Below are 14,361 nucleotides of genomic sequence, written 5' to 3'. Positions count from 1 at the left end.
GTTAGATGAGTTTTATTTATTTTTTTAATTTTATTTTCTCATATCCTATCTATCTGTTTCTCCGTTTATTTTCTTAAACAGACTATTAATTTGTTTATGCCACGTTTGTGTCATTTGAAAATGTCTGTAAAGATATTGGATTTTCGTAAACCGGCGGAGTCGTGCGCTCACATCACCAATACCTCACAGGCAGGTTTCCACAGTGTCTGGCATTTCACTGCGATCAGTAATTAGCAACAGCCACGATTCAATGCAACTATCTGAGTCAGCACATACAGTCAGACCTGAGATTTATATATTTTGATCAGTATCTCATCTGACCACATTGCAAGCGCGATGTGGTCAGGGATGTCTGGTGATCTGTGACTCAAATTTCCTGGTGACAAACGTGTTTGCCACTTTCCCCGGGTCGGCACATGACTCGTTCATTCTGGCGAAGTCTAGCATCCCTACAGTCTTTCAGGGGAACACCCGTCTGGATGGGTGGCTGCTAGGTGATAATGGCTATCCGCTGAAAACGTGGTTGATGACGCCGTATATCACACCGTCAACAAGACGGCAGCGTGGTTTTAACAGTGTTTTCAGCAGTGCTCGGTCAGTCATCGAACGCACACTGTGATCAATAATTAGCAAGAGCGACGATTCAATGCAACTATCTGAGTCAGCACATACAGTCAGACCTAATTTTATATATTTTGATCAGTATCTCATCTGACCACATCGCAAGTGCGTTCAGGTTAAACAGGGATGTGAACTAATCAATTAACGTCACTGTGCCAACCAGAAACAGCCGTGGCATCCTACAGAGCTTATATACTGCATCTATCTCCGAGCACTCGAGAGACAGAGAGAGACAGACACATGGAAAAAACATAAGTGAGGATTGTTGTCTGCTATTACCCACGTCATTTCATTCCAAATACAAATGTAATCATAGTAATGCTTTACGTTATCTGCAAAGATGGAGTACATCATTGCTTTGAGGAGGATGATGAGGAGGCCGAGGATTTACCACCTACTGTAAGGACCTCATATTTAGACATGAGTGACGTCAGTCTCCTCCTGGGAGAAGTTTGGGCGTCGGACACTTTCCTGCGCGGGCTCAGTCATTCTCGAAACTTGCCATGCGCCTCGCCAGCGGTGTTTTTAAAGGTGAGGCGAGGAGCTAATGTGATTGGTGAAGATTTGACTCGGCTGTGTCAAACCCACTCCACGCCTTCTCCCCTCCCTCTTTCCGAGTTGCACCGCTGGGTGGGACTGAGATGACAAGGGGGAGTAGATGCGCCGGCGGCGCAGTGCACGAAAATACCAAAGTCTGCGCCGCCATGCCCCATCGGCAAAGCAGACCTGAGTTTGCGCCGCACCGGAGGTGGAATTGAAAATAGAGCCCATTATGTTAAAACAAATAAAAATTTGAATGACAAAAAAAGAGCTAGCAGTGGCTGTTGGCCCTTACCTGCACTCTAATCTTCAATAAAAGCTCACCTTCTTCTGGATGTGTATCAGACATATTGAAATGTCTCATGTTCAACTGCTGCTGAAGGGACCCTGTCATGATCCCTCCATTGATTTCCAAACTCACTAGCAACTCCAGAACTCTGAAGAAAGAAGCATCAGGTCAACTTTTAGGAAATGCTTGATAGAAATAATATTTCTGACTAATGCATTGGGTACTACTGAGCGCACCATCCTGTGTCAGTAGACTATTTTTGGACCTGCCCTCAACTGGTTGGTCCCCATCTGACCACTTTGTTTTTTGTATGATTTACTTCAACTGCTAAGATCAAATGTGATATATTACAAGCATAATTTCTGTGACCCTTGCTACTTAGGGGACATATTTCTTCATTTGCCATCACAGCATCCCTTTTCATATGTATCACATCCATCCAGATAATGCAGAAATACTCATTCCATCCCAGTGACATCAACTGATTACCATGCATAGCTGCTTAGGTACTTAAAGACTTGATGTCCCACAATGTTCGACTGTTTACTCAGACAAACAGAGATCCGGATGATTGGACCTGAGCACCTCTCCCATCAAATACAGCCTCTCCTTCCTCCCTTGCCCTTTTTTGTTTGGAGCAACATACAGAGACTTTTGTTCAGTCATGTTCTTTTCTGTTTAAAGTCAGAATTCTATCTCTTGGTAATACTGTGAAACCTTTACATGGTTTTGTGTTTTTGCACCTACAACTACTGTAAGGATTTTCATGTGGATCCACTGATGTTTCAGTCAGAGCTGCCTGTGTGTGCCTGTGTCTGGGCATCTGCATGTGGTTGTTAGAGTAGCCGTGCTGCACTGCTGTGAGGAGGTGTGATTTCTCGACACTTGTGTCTGAGTGTCAGAAACAGAGTGGTGCTGAACAGGATAGAGTTGAGGTTCCGAATCGATGTTGCAGGCAGCGTTGATTGATTTATTACTTGTGGGTTTTGCACACTCCCTCTCACTCACTCTCTTTCTGTTCTCTCTCTGCTGTCTGTAGCTCAGGCTCCACAATGTGGTAACAAGAGGGAAGTGCTCTGGCTAGTCACAGTAACCATAGTCCTTTACACACTGAGCAGAATGGAATGCAGTGCAGTAATTTATTATGAGTGATCTAATGTAGCAACAGGTAATTCACCGTTAACTAATTTGTTAATATAAGTGGATTATAGAAAAGAGACTAAGGTTGTACAGTATCTTAGAGGAGGATCACACACACACACACACACACACACACACACACACACACACACACACACACACACACACACACACACACACACACACACAGAGCACAGATTTTAACCAAATGGATTCTGTTTTCCACTTTTTTCCGTGGACATCCATACTGTACCTGTGAAGTGTTTCATTTATAACTGGAGACAGAGTTACTGCAGCTATTGGTGTAGCAGTTACATATTGCCCAGCTTAATTTTCAGAGCATGAATAATGCACACTCACATGTAGACTGGAAGTTATGCTGCTGAAAAATGGATCCTAGAAGAGTGTTTTTTGCAAGAGCTTTTGCTTATACTATGGTTTTGTTTACTTTAGGATGGTAACTAGCACTTGCTTTTTGGATGACCTTTTGTGAAAAGTAATGGATAATGGTGAAATGTGACCATACCTATGTGAATTGTTTATTACAAGAAAAGGCCTTGCCTCTCCAAACATGACATTTGAAGTTCAATAAATGCCTCTCTGATGAAATAGATCCTATTTAATATTCGAACACACTTCTCAGCACCCAAATGTTATATTTATGTGAATCAGTAAAATATCACTCCTAGTTTTACTTAAACGAAGTGCAGTCTGTGATATTAAGGAAAAGGACATGCACTTAACCTTCTCCCCTCTTTGGTCTCTGCAGAAATGTATGAAATTCAATGTGGATGCTCCTATCTGGCTCTCCAAGCAGCGGATCCTGTGTACTCTCAACCAGAGCCTGAAGGATGTACTCAACTATGGCCTGTTCCAGCCGGCTTACAATGGCAAGGCTGGCAAGTTTCTGGATGAGGAGAGACAGCTAAGGGAATACCCCTTCCCATCCATCGCACCTGTACCTTACCTGGAGGTAGGCATGAATCATGTGTATGTATGAGTCTTATGGAGTGTTTGCAGGAGAGAGCAAGAGGTGGAAAGAGACGTTGCACATGCCACCACACCATACATAAATATGTACCCTATCATCCTCCACATAATGTTTATCGAGGTGGGGAAAACTTTTATGATTCTGAATCAATTTTCAGATTTCAAGCCAATTTTTTTTCTGTCATTGATAAAGTTGTGTTGATGAATGAAAAAGACAAAACCCAACAGCAAGAGCACAGTGCAACACCCATTCAGTGTCCTGCATGCACACAGTTTTAATTAGAGAAAGAAAGAAACCAGTTTTAGCAAGAGCTGAGCACCAGACTCAAACACCAGCAAACAAGTTGGCCAACCAACACATGTGGCACCACTTTAAAAAACTTGCCAGCTGTGGTCAGTTGAAGAAAATTCACATGCTTTGCCCAGTCAGTAATCCAGCAGAGAAAGACTGAACATAGTTATTAAAAATGTAGGAGGGAATTTCCTCAAATCATGTCAACTTACTATGTAACAATGAGGTGAGGGTATATTGAATTTTAGGGGCCACTTAAGTGGTGCTTCAGATAATTTCCTCCACATAGACTCACCACACAGTGCCTGTTGTCATTTGCTAATCATCCTTTAAGCTACTGTTGTCAGAGAGTATCTTTCTGGAGTTGTGTACGCATCACACAGCATGTGGGTGTGGGTATGGGCATTGTCGTACACACGCTCTGTGTTTTTTCTGTCAGGATGTGTCAGTCAAACCAGCAGCAATAATACCACGCTCAATGACAGTGTGTTGTCTGCAACGGCTGTCATCTCTCTGAGATAATTGCTGTACTTGTCCATCACAGTTTTTGATCTGAGAGAAATGCAGGCGTATAAAGATATTACAGACAGCGGTTCAGAGATGTCAGGTGGTTTTCTGACTGGCCGTCTTTGTTTTCACTAGTTTTATGATGTGTCAAGAGATGGAGAATATAATAAAGATTCACTTTCCCCTATGAACTTTAGTTTAATGTCAATCCCAGATGCACTGGGAGATAGTGCTATTATTATTAACCACTATATTACTTATGATAGTCCCAGCTTGCTTTGGAAATTGTTATATATTTCTTTTAATGAAAAGGCTTTGCTATGCTTTCTTTGGTGGTTCAAAACTTGATATGGCCAAAACCAGTTTCCTCTCTCACTTTCTGACTGGGTCAGATTTGATTTGATTTACTATCCAGTTCAGATCTTTCCATGAATTCACCAGCCAGAGTCAAAGACACTTTTCTTAAGTGATGCTAATATTGATGTGATTCAGAACAGCTGGGAACAGCTCACCTTTAGTTAAACATTGTTTCAGAATGACAGAACGACAACATCAGCCGTTCACACTGTCATCTGCTTTGGAGTTAAAAATCAGATGTATTAAAATAATCTTCACATTTTTGATAATAGTAATAATGTACAAAGTCTTTGTGCAGCAATTAACTTTCTGCTAGACAGCATCCGATTAGTTTAACTCTACACTGCACTGGAAACCTAACAGTCAATGTCACGAGTGGTTCTCTTGTGATGCCGGATGAGTGGTAGATGGCAATGATCGGGTTGTTGATAAGGTCATTTTGGTGGTCTCCAGCTGTGTCCACCTCACTGTGTCCAGTAGGCGTCCCAAATACTGCTGTTCATGTCTAGTCAAGTCAAGTATATTGAGTTTAACCAGTTGTGTGTTAACTAACTGAGCTGAAAGCAGTGGTTGAAGAAGGGCACGGTGGGAAGAAGAGAGTAAAATCTTCCATGAGGTATAATGAGTTTTGGAGCATTTCAGTTTGAAAGCGGCTGTGCCACTTCCTGGGCTACACATTTGGCCTGATAAGGGTTGACGTCTCTGAGGAATGCTGGTTTTAAAGGGTGTCTGTCGGGAGGGGGGGCGTGACATGCCATTTAGATTTGGCATGATGTTAGTGAAATATGCCAGTACTTCAGGCTTATTCAATTAAAACCGTTAACTGTGTATGTGATGCACAAGGAAGGATGTGTACCAGGGAAGAAGTCACTTTATATCACCATGTAATTTTTGTTGCTACGGATTTTTCATTGTTCACTTTTTGTATTGTACATTTCTTCCTCAGTCTGAACTGTACTTGTTTCATCTCTAACTTTGAGTCTATGGTTGTACTTGCAAAAGCTTACAATGTAGCTGAATTGGTGTGGACTCTGATCAGTGTTTGTGTGTGTGTGTGTGAGTGACTGATACTACTCTGTTGCTGCACTGTGTGTGTCATTGATTGACCAGCAGTTATTCCCTGAGGCCTGCAGTGTGTAGAGATGATTGACAGGTTTGGATTAGCAGCTCAAAAGCCTTCTGCTCGCGGATTTACCCTGTTGGTGAACACCACACATCGGTAGAGAAACAGACGTGCGCACACTCACACGCACATGAATGCTTCCAAGCAGAAGCCACTGTGCACACACACATACACACACAGAACTGAATTACATTGCGAGTCCCTGGCAGTGAAAGTCTTTAAAGCTATTACAGGCTGTCAGTGTTCAGTGAAACCTGTCTGTTAAACAAGCAGCTTGCAACAAACCTAATGAATGATCTGGCTTCTGACAAGCTGGCAAATGGTAAGAGACCAGAGCTGCATAGTACAGCAAACACAAAGTATGCCTGATAATTTTGCAGTAGCGAAACCACAATTAGATCAAGTGTAACCATCATTATAGAAGAGCAACAATATTTTCCTTGTGAAACTATGTTTGCTGTGTCATCATCAGGCCTGGTGTGTTTTGTGCAAGGCAATATTTACATTAAGGCTTTTGAAAAATGTTGCAATGTTATGAAGACATTGCTAATATGTACTTGAATATAGCCACAGTACAAATAGCCAAGTACAAATATGAGTACTGTTGTTGACTGCAAATATTAAGTACCAGAAATACATATATGTCTCAGTGGGCTAAAGCATGCCATAGACAGTAATTGCAACCAGATTGCAAGTCCAGATTTCACTCTAAGCATGGTCAAAATCATCTCATTTCTAAACAAGATATGATGCAATAGTATTGCAACACCCCAATGTGAAAAGAGCTTTGATGCTTTTTAAAGCTTTTATTGTTAACAGTGTTAATTAGGCCTGCAACAAAACAAATACAATCCAGTTTGGTTTGGTTCATAATACATGAATTGCTACGTCTCAGAGATTACAGATTACTTGTAGCCAAAAGATAACTTTAGTGGTCAAAGTGAGCCGAAAGGTCGTGTCACTGTGTTGAAATGCAGCGTGCTCATTGGAGTGAAACACGTGGGGTCGAACTCTGAAGTACTCCTATATGCCATAATCTAATCAATGTTTGGTCATCGAGTTCAACATCTTTTATTAAACAGTGGGGGAAAAAACGCTTCCTCTATTAAATGAATCCCCTCGTTCTTTTTTAATTTGTCAAACCTGTATGCAAGGTTGCTTCTTATTCAGTCGAAGTTGAAAATGATTTTTTATTATTTGATTTATATTTTATAGTTATGCTTCAAGGAGCAGTAGACACGTTTTCAAGCAAGATGCAATACGTGGGAAAGATGACGAGAAGGAGTGCTGGGAAAAGATAAGACAGCCATATACAGGGAGATATTTGGTTATTAAATTAGTTGAAATTTCTGTTTCTGTCTCCGCTGTCTCTCACTTTCTCTCTCTTGGGACAAGCCAATATTTAATTAAAAGTTATTTGACATACTTTTGTGTGAGGAGCTGATTCTGTGTGACAAATGAATTTGGAATGACTTTGATAATTAACACTATTAAGTTTTTCTTTTTTTAAAACAATTCTCAGTATTGAGTTCACTTTTTGAAAAATCTCTGCACAACAGAAGTCAATTAGGACAAGACTGTGCATCACTGCGCTCAACCCAGAATGCAGTCAATGACTGCATCTCTCAAAATTCATTAACAGATTTCCCACTCAAACTCAACCAAAACTGTTCACAGTGCATGCACATATTTAATTACTGTTGCAAAAACTGTTCAATTATGGTCAAAACCATAACAACATAACAAACATGACTGTAAATTAGATGGCAGTTTACCACACTCTGCTCCATCTGCATCTGAACAGAAGAAAGTCCATCCCAGGATGGTGTTGCTTCTCCTTCCTCCTTACCTGCCATTCCTCAACCCCAGACAGATCTTTTCCTCATGGAGTCAGAAAGTTTATTACCTCCAGTCAGTGCTGGATGTGTGGACATGTCTGCAGAGGATGGATCGTGGATCGGGCTTGTGATGTTAATGAACTTGTGGCCAAATGCAGAAGGCAGGGCTGACTTCCACTGTTGTATAGTGAATATGTGTGGGTTTTATTGCATTACTAGATTTACTTAGCTTAATTTAGCACACTCGGAATTGCTTTCTTCAAGCATTTCTGACCAATTGTGGTGTCATATACTGCAAAATAGCACAAACCCTGCCATAAAGAAGTGCCATTATTGTTTAATCTTAGTTTATGCCAAATAAATAAATAAATGAAATATACTTCAAAGACAGTGATGCATATTGTAATGCTTCCTGTTGTTTTTTTGGGTCATTGTGTAATGAGCGACAAGGTGTTACTGCTGGGAGACAAATGTCGTCAGTGTTCTGGTACAAGAGTTGATGCTGAGATGTGTATGAGCTGTTTGGCTTGCATTAGTATATTTTGGATGTAAGACTAACTAGTGCTGAGTGAGCTCAATGTAGAGAAATGTGTGTTACCAATTGAAAAAAAAACAAACCCTTTGTGGTTAGTGTTTTTGTTAAGCAGTCAAAACACAAACAAAAAGAAAAGGGCTTAGCCTCATCTTTGTTCTTGTTGTGTTTCAGTTCCGCTATAAAAGACGTGTCTACACCCAGACTCACCTGGATGAAAAGCAGCTGTCCAAACTCCACACCAAGGTAAGACCAAACAGCTGTGCGCTCTGTGTCCCTGACGTGTGAAGAGCTTATGCTGTGGCCTCTCTCATCTCACAGCCCGCCACTGACGTGGTCAAATCACAAAGAGTCCAGAGGTTCCAGTGAAGAGAGCTTTACTGCTGAACAGGTGTAACTGGGTCTGGGAAGATGCCTTTGCATATTGTGAGAGTGTGTGTGTGTGATTAGTTCAGTGGACTCACACAAAGCAAAGAAAAGGCAGAAACACCCATATTATAACTCAACTACTGTCTGGAATGAAGTAAACAAACTCTCCTGAAGAGCGTCTTCATGCACTACATCGGGGAGATGGAACATACCACCCTGAGAGGGGCGGGGTGGAACAGCCCAAGCAGTACCAGCCTTTTTAACACTGAGTGAATGACACATATTCAGTACATAAATCTTTGGCTCATAGCTGTAGTTACAGCAAGTGCTGGGATGCTTGAAAGGTGCTTTAGAAGAAGACCTCAGTTAAGCTCAGCTCGGTGTGTGTTGTGGTGCGCATGAGTTTGTGGCTCTAAAACTTCCAACATCATTATCTAGCACTAGTCTGAAGGAGGTAACTGTCGCTTATCTTAAAGATACTTTCATAAGGACAATGTGTGCTCAAAAACAAAGCCGTGTAGTAGATGTCACACACATAAGAATGATCAGGTGTTCTGTGCTGGAGATTAAGGTCTCGGTGATTTCACTTATTTGCCGTCATTTGTATCACCCCAATCTTATCTTCTCTATACCTTTGTAATTTTGTCTGTTAAAATACTTCACATTAAGCACTGTAATTCTCTTCTGTGTTGACCTAATTTGTAAAACACAACATTTCTTGTCCTACTCAAACATAGGATCTTTAATGGGACACAACATGACATCTGATGCTCCACTGATTAATGTTGTTTCTCTTGTTGAGTATCGTATTTCGGCCAAGGCTACAGGAAAGTTCAAATGTGTAGGATTTGAAACATCTGTATCAAATTTGATCTCTGATCAGGTTGGAAATTGGAAATATGTGGAAGAGACGTGGGTATTACTGAGTGGGTATGAACAGATGCAGAAGGCAAGTCACGTTCAGTAAAACCAGTCCTCACTTTCTGGAAAGGCAGGTTTTAAACAGCGACAAAAAGGCAGTCCAAATTGGCAAACAGAACCAAAGAGACAGGCAGATGGTGGTCAAGGGCAGGCAGGTTGTCACAAACGCAGATCCTGTGAGGAAGAATAGGACAAAGACTGAACTGGTAAGGCAGCAACCCTGAAGATCTGGCAGAGTTTGAATACTGGCTGTGCACTGTATACAGTATGCAGTATAGTGAGGCAGTGGAAAACAGGTGTGCAAGCAGGTGACTAAGATCATCTGAAGCAGGAACTCAGTGGGGAGGACTAGTGGACAGGTAAAGAATAGCAGGTGTGAAATACCAGGTGTATGAAGGTCACTGCTACATAATCAAACACTTTGAAGACACAGGCTCCACCGGCAGCGTCGCTGGTTTTTGGACAAAATCATGAATGTACGCATCCTGTCGTCGGACTGCATGTAGCCTGTTTGTAATAGCTTTTTTTTCAGGCTCCTGATTGGCCAGCATGACTTTAGGGTTAAGGTTATATCGCCGTCTGTTGGTTTGGCATGCTCTTGACAGTGCCTCAATTGTGTTTTTGCATTCTAGTGTGTGTGTGTGTGTGTGTGCGTGCGTGCGTGTGTGTGTGTGTGTTTATGTTTAATGAGTGGAACAGACAGCAGAGAGAATTGAATGCATTTGCATCAAACCCCATCAGAGGGCAGGGCACTTACACTAGAGAGAATTAGCAGTGTCAATTGTGTAATTTTGTATACTAGAGAGAGAGAGAGACAGAGTACAGCAGTGGGGAGCTGTTAGGTACAAATCGCAGAGCTGCAGTTTTTATCATTTATGCATCAGTCAGTTCTTTTCACCCTCATCATTGTCAAAAGCCCATTCTGCAAATCCTTTCTCTCCAAAGAAAATAGCATTTTAGTTTTTCAGCATGTGCTGATTTTGTCGTCATCACATAATATGATGATGAAAAAAATACCACGCAGTGAAGACCACAAATAAGCTGCTATCACCCCTTATGTATGACTAATGTTGTTAGATACGCTTTTCTTGTAGTTAACACACTAATGCTAGTGAGAATAGTTGAGCAGCTTATTGCTGATTTGGCTTTGTACAGTACTGAGCTCCATATATATCCCATGAGAAAATGTGATTATGTTGTTAATCCTCACTATCATAGTTTGTGGAACAAGGGCACAGCAAATATTGTGTGGTTCAAGACTATTGATTAGCATAGCCTGGTAACAAATTAAGTTTTTCTTTTTCACCCCCCAAAAAGTTTCCATTTCACTACTTAAAGAACAAATACACTGTGTCGTTGATTTGTGTTTGGGACATTGAAAATGTAACTGGAAAGGGTTTCTTAGAGAGAGAGGGAACTTTGAATTATCATTATTATTATTCATGGCCAGCGAATGTTTCATGCTGCATATTTCTATTGAGAGAAACAGAGAAAAAGTGAATGAAAGAGATGCAGAAAAGCAGTGATGAGAAGGATGAGTCATGCTGTCAAATATTGTTTCTTGTCTAACCACTCTGGTGTGAGGTGCTGCCGTCTGCTACTGTGCTACATTGCTATGACAAAATATTTGAGTGGTACTCAACTGACATACTCAACCAAGATCTGTCCCTGCCCAGCTCCAATTTCGGTGGTAATTTCACACAATAAATCATCTATAAAGAGGGAATTTGCTGTGATTGGCCTGCCTCGTATGCCAGGAGAAGTGAAACTGATAATATTCTCAAATGGAAAAAGGAGTGTGAATTTCCAGCCACACAGTATTATCTCATTATCTCACTGAGTAGAAACCTGAAGGTGTGAAGGTGGGTGAGGTGTTTTAATTTTTTTTTAAAAGCAGTGAGTAATCCAGGACAGCCATGTCATTGGAGAGATTTGGGGGTGGTAATTTGGCTGTACAAGCAGTCATGATTAATTCTTGTTTTCCTCTGTTACTAATCTGCATGTGTCTGAACACCTGGACACACACCCACCAGTTATTATAGGAGATATCACGTCAGATATCTGCCATGCATGCATTCATAAAATATATAAAGTGTGTTAATGACATATTTTGTACACATTTACACAATGAATGAGTGGAAAAGTCTAATTACAATTGCTGCTGTTATTGGCTACGGCATCCACTGCCTCCGTGAAAGTAGAAGGAAAACAGTTCAACTTCATAGTTGTCTAGAAGAACAGATGTCCTAAATATATGCAGATGTATGAAAATATTCCTCTGTAAAATACTTCTAAACCTCCTTTTATGTATCTAAGTGGTATATTAATTATTCTTGGCAACAGTAGTAGTATGCTGATTATTCAATCATGAATGTTAAAGGCTTTTTACAGGTCTCTGTCTCGGCAGTGGTAATTAAAACAAAATATTCACTTGGGCTTGCATTAGGGAAGATTAGCTTTGAGCAAGCAATGTCACAAAGTAATGGGACATAGATGTTTGGCCCCCTCTCTCTTTTTTTTGAATGGTTAAGTTGCTTTTGTTGCATAATGACTTCCAGGGGTAAAGAGGGGAATCCAGCTGTGGGTGACTCTTGCTGCATTATCAGTCACGATGTTCACTATTCATCCTGCAGCAAGCTGCCCTGTTAGGGAGAGGTCACGTATTGGCCTACTTTGCTGTTATGGAGTTCATTAGCCGCAGGCTGAAGTTTAAAATGAGGTCATAATTGATAGGATTTTCCCATTCCTTTTTCCCTCCTCACCTGACCTCAACCAGACCTCCTCACCCCAAAACTGTCCTGGTTAACCATGCAGGGTGGCTGCATGGACAATTTGCATACTGTAGATTACTTGAAAAAAAGAGTGCGAGTGGGCTTGGTGTAGGAGGTTGTCCATGTGATATGCATGGCTGTAGAATGGGTGGCTTTCTTAGAGTGTGACAAAGGGCTTCCAGTGATAGAAACTATCAAATCTCTTTTTTGTCAAAACACTTTACTCTCCTGCAATTTGCTGTCTTTTAACAATTGCATATTGTGCTTGGACTATAGTGGATGTGGTAAGTGTGTTCAGGGCTGGTCCAATCCCATTTTTGCTTGTTAAATGCTGCATAATCTAGGCGGAAAGGATGAGGCACAAAGGGAAAAGGAGTTGCATTTAGTCTCCTAATTAATTGTAAGTGTGTTTTGAGCCTAACATGAATTAAACCAAGTGTCATCTCCCATTCCCTTGAAAAGCAAGGCGTGCCTGCACCTGGTGTGTTGCTATTTACATGATGCATTCAGCAAGTTGGAGAAGTGAATGGTCTGCCCCCCCTTCACCTATGATTAATGAAGAAACTAATTACAACCCCATTTACACCTTATTTTGAGCTGAGCTGTTTAACTATCAAAAGTGGAGTGGGGCATGCTCGAAATGCACTTCGGGCCATGCGCTATAGATTGTTTAAATAGGGCAATAGATATGTGGTCTTTGCACTGTTTTCAATTGAGTAGATGTCAAAAAGGATTAGCAAATGATCACATTACATTTTATTTATGTTTTACAAAGCATCCAAACCTTTTTGGAGTGGGGGTTGGATTCAGAGCAGAATATTTATTATTATATATATATTTAAAGTTTATTTGACTTTTATAGCTTTGCAGCCAATAAATGATATACAGTATTGGCAGTAGGCATGAAAATACCCGTGGTAGGATGGATGGATAGAAAGATATGTATGCTGTATGTATAATTCTGAATGAAAGCCTTGGGCGCCATGGCCATACTGTAGAGATGGCAAGGGAGGGGGGTGGTGGGTTAGAAGAAGCTAAAGAGGCATGTACAGTAGTGAAGAGCATTTAGTAACGCCCTATTTGGTAATGTGGTCATGAACGCCACAGAGCACACTGCCAGAATGAAGCAATTTCATATGGGCTAATATCATAAGCCAGCCGAGAAACTGCACACATACCAAAATCTAAAATGTAGTTATTCTTTAGATCAATTAATTTGTATTGTCCAGTACGTTTCTCAAGCTCCACCAATGCTCACATTATGCCCAATTTTTGTCGTGTACATGTGTGGGAAAGCATAATTCACAAAAGCCTGCAAAATGTATTGCAGAGTAATGCTATTCCTCCTACACCGAGCCTTGGTATTGCATATCTTATTGTATTTATGAATGAGAATTCCTGCATTATTTTCAGTTTACAATTAAACTATTCATATTACTGGAGCTCATTGTAGGTGTGATGTGATTATTCTGAGATGCTAGATTCCACTGAGCATTTGTACAGTGGTTAAAACCTCCTATCAGTGCAGTGTTATTGCAACTGCAGCCACCATGAAATTCGATGTGGGAATTTTGTGCACGCACGCGCGCGCACACACACACACTGCGTGGCACAGGATGAGAGGATATTTCCAATGGGGAATCCCTCACACACAAAGGTCCCCTTGTGGATAATCCCCTAAAAGGAAGAGGAATTTAGTACTTTGAACATAGTAGAAGTTGAGACACAGCTGGGTGGAAACAAGAACACACACTTTTGCCTGCACACAAACACAGATATGGCCCTTGGGATTAAAAAAAAAAAATAAATATCCACAGTTGTAGAGAGGGCTCAGCTGAAATTCTTTGTGCTGTTTCTAATTTGAGACACTGTATATGACCCTGTGTTATTGTGTTGATGTATGAAGATATACCTATTTGTGTACCTATGTGCATATATGTGTGCAGTTATTTGTACAAACAACTTGGGGATTTAAATGTAACTGTGATACATAGAGCCCCCTCTGTCATGTAACACTTGGTTTAGCATGTTGCTGTAATAAGATTTCTAATGGGATATTGCACCAGCACTC

At 40.9% G+C, this 14,361-nt stretch overlaps 1 protein-coding gene across 3 annotated transcripts in view; it reads left to right on the top strand.

The window, feature by feature from the left end:
- The window catches only part of shank3a (SH3 and multiple ankyrin repeat domains 3a), a 149,720-nt gene that overhangs the window by 27,167 nt on the left and 108,192 nt on the right, over positions 1–14,361 (top strand). For all 3 annotated transcript variants that reach the window (XM_070971326.1, XM_070971327.1, XM_070971329.1), the window contains exons 2-3: positions 3,360–3,563; positions 8,404–8,475. In XM_070971326.1, the coding sequence (XP_070827427.1) occupies positions 3,360–3,563; positions 8,404–8,475 (276 nt within the window). The remainder of the gene's footprint in view (positions 1–3,359; positions 3,564–8,403; positions 8,476–14,361) is intronic.

Source organism: Chaetodon trifascialis, chromosome 10 (genome assembly GCF_039877785.1).
Source record: "Chaetodon trifascialis isolate fChaTrf1 chromosome 10, fChaTrf1.hap1, whole genome shotgun sequence".
Taxonomy (NCBI): Eukaryota; Metazoa; Chordata; class Actinopteri; order Chaetodontiformes; family Chaetodontidae; genus Chaetodon; species Chaetodon trifascialis.
The sequence above is the reverse complement of the archived record's forward strand: the minus strand, read 5'-3'. Positions and strand labels throughout refer to the sequence as shown.